This window comes from Budorcas taxicolor, chromosome 19 (assembly GCF_023091745.1).
Source record: "Budorcas taxicolor isolate Tak-1 chromosome 19, Takin1.1, whole genome shotgun sequence".
In the NCBI taxonomy this organism is placed as follows: Eukaryota; Metazoa; Chordata; class Mammalia; order Artiodactyla; family Bovidae; genus Budorcas; species Budorcas taxicolor.
The window spans coordinates 42,991,609-42,998,062 of record NC_068928.1 but is presented as its reverse complement, the minus strand read 5'-3'; the positions used below and the strand labels follow the sequence as shown (position 1 = coordinate 42,998,062).

General features: G+C 50.5%; 1 protein-coding gene across 1 annotated transcript; it reads right to left on the bottom strand.

Annotated features, from left to right (window-relative positions):
• Positions 1–593: 593 nt before the first annotated feature.
• ARL4D (ADP ribosylation factor like GTPase 4D) lies at positions 594–1,566 on the bottom strand. The gene has a single exon (XM_052658483.1). It carries the CDS (start codon positions 1,564–1,566, stop codon positions 964–966), a length of 603 nt encoding a protein of 200 aa, XP_052514443.1. The 3' UTR covers positions 594–963.
• Positions 1,567–6,454: the final 4,888 nt, after the last annotated feature.

Genomic DNA, 6,454 nt, shown 5'->3' with positions numbered 1-6,454 from the left:
GTTAGTATCAAGAGTAAGTAAGAGCCAGAGGGTGAGGGAAGAAAGGGAGAAAGAAGGGACCCCCAAAAAACCAGCAGAGATCAAGCAATGTGATGTGTGTGTGTGTTGTATCTGACTCTTTGCAACCCCATGGACTGTGGCACACCAGGCTCTTCTATCCATAGATCAGGCAATAACATGGAGTTACTTAAACTGTCTGTAATCCCCAGCAGCTGCCCCATGAACACACAATCTAATTTTTTAGAAAAGGGCTTGCTTTGCAAATTCAGCTTCAAGATAAGTCCCTCCTCCCCACCCCTGCCTGCCCATGTGGAAATCTTGGACTATCCCTGAGGCAAGGTAAGGAAAGGAAAATGCCAAACCAAGGTTAGAGCTACAGCATCATCAGTCTTTAATAACTTATAGGCAAATGCTAAAAAATAGTTAATAATTATACAGAGGACATACATGGCTTATAAAAACAGTTGTAAGTCTACAAAGGGGGGATGGAGGGATTCTTGGCACTTTCATACAAACACAAAAATATAGACAATTATGACTGGCACCCCCTAGAAAAGCAACCTAGGGACATCCCTTAGTGGGGTGGGGGGAGCCAAGAGCTAGTTCTCATTTATTCCAAATGCATTCGCCAAGCAACTTTCCTTCATCCCTAAACACATCCAATCAAAAAGCCAGAGAAGAAAAACAGGAAACAGGGTCGAGGTAGAGTCAGTTTACATTTAAGCCTCCACAGTCCTGCAGCCTCCACTTCCCCAGAAGTGAGGATGAGGGAGAGATGTGAGAACACATCCCATCTCCCGTCGCCCACCCCCCATGCTGCCCCCAAACAGGACCCCTGTTGTGCTTCTTGGTCCTCCATTGAGGTGGGCAGGTCCTGAACCCTGGGACTGAGTGAGGGGCCACAGGCTCCGCCTGGCTGTCCAAGTGTACAGACCCCTACTGGTGAGGAGGGGCAGCCTCAGGTCACCGTCGCTTCTTGCCTGCCCGGGCAGCCTTCTTTCTCTTGAGGATCATCTCATACAGGCGCTCCAGGCCTGGCTGCAGGCCCAGCCCATCCACAGCACTGCAGCCCTGCACGTGGGTGAGTGTGGCAGTAGCCAGCTCCCGGACCGCCAGCCTCTTCTCCACCTCGGCGGCGCTCAGTGCCCCGGGCTGATCCTGCTTGTTGGCCAGGACCAGCACAGGCACACCCTGGTTGTCCGAGGCCCGGCTGATTCGGTGGAGCTCCACCTTGGCCTCCTCCAGCCGCTCAGCCTCAGCAGCATCCACCACAAACACCAGGCCATCTGTCCGGCGTGTGTAGGAGCGCCAGAGCGGTCGAAGCTTCTCCTGCCCCCCAACGTCCCACACTTGGAAGGTGATGCCACGGGACCCCCCCAGGGGCACCCGGATCTTCTCTGTGTTGAAGCCTTTGGTGGGGATGCTCTGGACAAACTCTTTGAACTTGAGGCGGTAAAGAAGGGAGGTCTTTCCAGCTGAGTCCAGCCCAATGACCACAACATGCAGGGCCTGGAAGTGGGGCAAGAAGGAGGTGGTGGGTGCCATCTCAGTCAAGTGGTTCCCCATGTTGAACTCTAGCTAAGATGCAGGTCTTGGGGCTCACAGAAGAGGCAGGGAGGAGACCTTGAAATTGCAGGCTTTGGGGATCACAGCTGGGTTATCTGAACAGGGAAAGGTCATGGGAGAAAAGAGGAGGATCATGTTTAATGACAAACATGAAATTTGCAACTTCTTGATCACGTCCGAAATCAGCAGCCCGCTTTTAAAAATTTGTTTTCGTTTTTTTTTTTTAAAGTAGCTGCAGGTATAACAGAGGCTCTCCCCCGTCGCCTGGGGGCCATGACAGGGGTGATGAGACCGAGAGAAACCCCTAGGACACTGAGGTTGGAGAGAGAGGCCTGGATAGGGGGACAGTCAGCTTCCGCGCTTGTGGTGTGGCAGCAGGCACCGCGACCCCAGCTCCCCAGGAGAGAATCCTCGGGGGAACCTGCATCTGGGGGGCAGTGACCCGAAATTAAGAATCAGGGTACGGGTGCTGAAATTGGAGAGAAAGGCCCACTCCCACTCGCCTTCCACAACCCCACGGTTGACACGCCCCTCTTTACATTGAGATCCCCTCCCCAATGCCCCGCGACACTCCGCTGCCCGCCTTCCTCCGATCGCCGTCTTCAGCTCCACCTCCCCGTACCCAGACTGCCTCGGCTCGGCCTGAGCAGCGCCTTTACCTCCCGTCAGCCGCGCTCTCCCCTCGCCCCTCCGGGCCAGCCCCGCTAGTATCCACGCCGGTCTCCAGCGCGCGGGCACTGCAGAGCTGACAGGGGCACTCGGCCTTAAAACCCCCATGTGACGTCACGTGGCATGGGCCAATCAGCGGCCCTGCGGCAGCGAGGCGGGGCGGAGCGTGGAGATCCGCGGATTGCAACCCGGTCCCCACTGTGATGCAACTCTGATCAATTGGTGACCGTTTTATTTGATCTTTTCTACCATTGCCTGTATTTGGAATTAAACTCGGGATTAACCTGGGATGGAAGGTGGAAGGGGCGTGGCAGCGTTTGGCTAGGGAGGAGAGGTGAAGAGCATAATACTCTCAATACCCCCACATGCCCCTCACACAGGCAGAGAGATTCAGTCCACATGTGCGCTTCCTCTGCCAGGGTCTACTCGAGAGATGTTGACAAGTCTTCCTCCATTATTTTTTCCTAATTCAGTGTTTTAACCTGTGTGAACCTGGAATTCCATAAAACAGCCTAAACCTATTACCCCTATTGATCCCCATAACAGCCCAGGAGGTAGGGACTGGTGTGGTCTCGCTACACAGGTGAAGAAAGCTCTGAAGGGCTCAATAACTTGTCTAATGTCGTGCGTGCTCAGTCAAGTCCAACTCTTTGCCACCCCATGGACTTCGGCCCGCCAGGCTTCTCTGTCTATAGAATTTTCCAGACAAGAATACTGAAGTGGGTTGCCATTTCCTTCTCCAGGAGGTCTTCTCAACCCAGGGATGGAACCCTTGTCTTTTGAGTCTTGTGCATTGGCAAGCAGATTCTTTACCACTGGGCCACCTGGAAAGTCCCTGTCTAACATCACACATAGCTAGTAAATGGCTGAGCAAGGATATGTTTGAATCCAGTGCCTCAGCCCCTCACCACTTACCTATTCAGTCTCTCTAGTCAGGGAGATTATTAACAGAATTCCCCCAGTTTCTGGTCAGAGTGCCTGCCATAGCAGACCCTACCTTGCTCAAATTGATAAAGGCAAAATTCTTCACTTCACAGGGTGTTTGCTGACTTCATTCATACTGTTTGCACTGCACGAGCCAAAGAAACTGCGAAGACATAGCGGATGTACAGACCACAAATGCCTGGCTTCAGAGGGCTTATACTCTAGTGAGGGAGACAAGACTGGTCACTGACAGGGAACACTGGGATTTTGTAAATCATGAGATAAGCATGTGTAAGACTTCAGAGGAGGGAAAGTGTCAACTAGAAGCTCCTGGAAAGGTTTCCAGAAATTAATGAGTACTGTGTAGGACTGATTGGGAGGTGGACAGCACTGCGTGGCATCTCCCCAGTCACTATAGCCTGATTTAATCTGGGCAGCACTGAAGAGGAGATGTCACAAAGGGACAGTGTGACCAGAGGCTAACAGTGATTACCTGCAGGGAGAAAGGTAAAACTGAACTTGGAGAAGGGAATCAAAGGAGAAGCAAATTTTAACTATACTATTTCCATTTTTACAAGGAAGCTGGATTCCTGCATTTATTATGCATCACAATATTAACTTTTTAGAAAACTGTCTGTAAGGGTGATTAGAAAAGAGGAAGATGGGGACTTCCCTGGTGGTCCAGTGGCTAAGACTCTGCCCTCCCAATACAGGGTGCCCCGGTTTGATCCCTGGTCAGGGAACTAGATCCCACATCTTGCGACTTAGAGTTTGTATGCCACAACTAAAAGCTGATGAAGCAAAATACATAAATATCAAAAAAGAAGAAGAAATGAAAAGGAGAGGGAAGCCATTGCCAGAGAGGAGGGCTTAGCCCTTCCTACCCACTAGCTCCCATCTGTTTAGCACCAGCCTGCTTTGCCACCTCCTCTTCCCCTTCCTGCTACAAACCAACCACCTGGTTTTCCTTAACGATGCAGGGAGCCTCCCCAAATCCCTTAAGAGATCAAGACCTTAAGTAATTGGCTTTTACACCTCCCCCCATGTTGGGGGCTGGCAGGATGCAGCAGGAGCTAAGGAACAGGAAAGTAACTGAGTTAGCAAGAGGGGAAGACAGCGCAGACCAGGAAGTTGGGAACAACTGGCCTATTTAAGTAGCCACTGTATGCTAAGCTGTGGTCAAGGAACTTGGCATACTTTTCCTTTTATTCTTTTCTTTCTTTTTAAAAACATTTTTACTTTTGGCCTCGAAGCTTGCAAGAACTTAATTCTATGACCAGGGAAGGATAGAACCCTCACTCTCAGCAGAGGAAGTGCAGAGTCCTAACCACTGGACAACCAGGGAATCCCCAATACTCCTTTTTAAACATACAACTCATACCATGTCGTAAGTAGAGTTACTCTAAAAAGAGGACAGCAAACCACAGAAAGGTGAAGTAACTTGTCCAAGGCCGCTCAGCTAAAAACTGGCCAAACTTGGCTTGGATAAAATGGCTGTGAAACCAAAAATACAAAGAGAAAGAGAGAACATGGAAACTGAAAACAGACACATTGTTTTGTGTTTCTTCCACAATCTTTGACACTTCTTTGACATTTCTCCTACATCTCCTGGGCCTCACACACAAGAGGGAAATTATAACTTGATTATCTGATAAGGGAGTTGAAACTGGAAATCTCACCCCACCCTTCATCCGTTGCCTTTGCCCAGAAAGGTGTTGATGAACAAATGGGAAAGAGGAGGTGAGGCAAGGTGGGGGTGAAGGAAGGGGCTCAGTTTGTCAGGGCAACACCAGTCTGTGGGCCTATACCAGTCCAGTCTCTTTTAAATGGGAACTCCAGTTCCCATTTCCACAACCTGGGGCCCAGGGAGCCTTCCTCCATTAGTCACCATTTTTGATACTGGCAGCCTCAGTTCTTCAGCCCTTTCTCTCCACAAGATCACAGCCCAGGTCCTAGTACATTGGAGGATTCACAATGCTCAAGAACATTCTTACTTTGAGCATTCATGGATGGAGTGCCTGCCAGTCTGAAGGCTTCAGTGAAATGGATAAGGACATGCTCTCATAGAGTGGACATTACAATGAGGACTAGGGAGAGACAGATAATGACTAAAGAGGGTCATTTCAGATAGTGATATAAGCCTTCGAGGAAAAAAAAAAAAAACAGGGAAATGTGCTGGAGAGTGACTGGGGGGAGAGCTACTTTACATGGAGGAGCGGGGTGCTCATGAAGGCCTCTCCAATGGTGACATCAGAGGCAAGATTGAGTGGACAAGAGGCAAGGAAGCATTCCAGGCAGAAGGACAGACTAGCTGGGACCTACCTGCTTCCTCCCATTGGCTCCCTGACTTGATTAGATTCTAGCTGCTGAGTGAAGGTTCTTCCTCAGAGCTGTCTCCCCACCAGACTAAGCGCTGAGCCCAGAAGCTGGTTCTTCACAGCCACAGCTCCGCAGTGCCCAGCACTGTGCCTGCCACACAACAGGCAATGAGGAAATCCTCCATAATTCATGACTATATGATAGATGAACTAAATATACTCAAGGGGTGCCTTGAGTGTGGGAACCAAGCACCCAGCCTTAGCTGGGAGTTTCCTGGTCTGGGGTCCCTGACACCTTGGGGGTTGGGAGGGATACCTAAAAACCGTGTACTTCCAGGCAAGGTCTGGGTAATACTGAACCCTCAGACCTTGGGGAAGAGGGATTTGTTAGAGGAGAAAAACAGAGGCCATGCGAGGGATGACACTGGAGGGATAGGCCCCCCCTCAAGGCCTGGTGGTCTGAACCCTGGGCTGAGAGTCATCATGACTCCTGTCCTGACAAGTAGGCTGACTTAGAAAACCACTTTCCGCTAGGAGCCTTGGTTTCCTCAGCATGTAATGAGGGGCTTAGAGATTCCAGGTCCCTTTCCGCAGGATGGCTCAGGCTTTGGAGTAGGGGAGGGTACAGGATGGGTGAGACTCACCTAGGAAGCAGCTGAGGGCATCCTTGTCTCCACTGCATCCCAACTGAGGACCTGTCTGAGTGCACAACTGAAGGGAGGAGAGGAGTCTGCAGGAGGAGGGATGGGAGGGGAGTGGTGGCCCAGGAGTGGGTTCAGACTGGAAATCACAAAGACCCATATTTCAAATCCCAGATTTTCTTCCTCAAGAATAAAACAGAGGGAATTCCCTGGGTGTCCATTGGTTACAACTGTGTTTTCCACTGCACAGAGCACGGTTACATCCCTGGCTGGAGAAAAGAGATTCCATGGTCAAAAAAAACAAGAATAAAATGGGGAAAACACAACCTACTACTT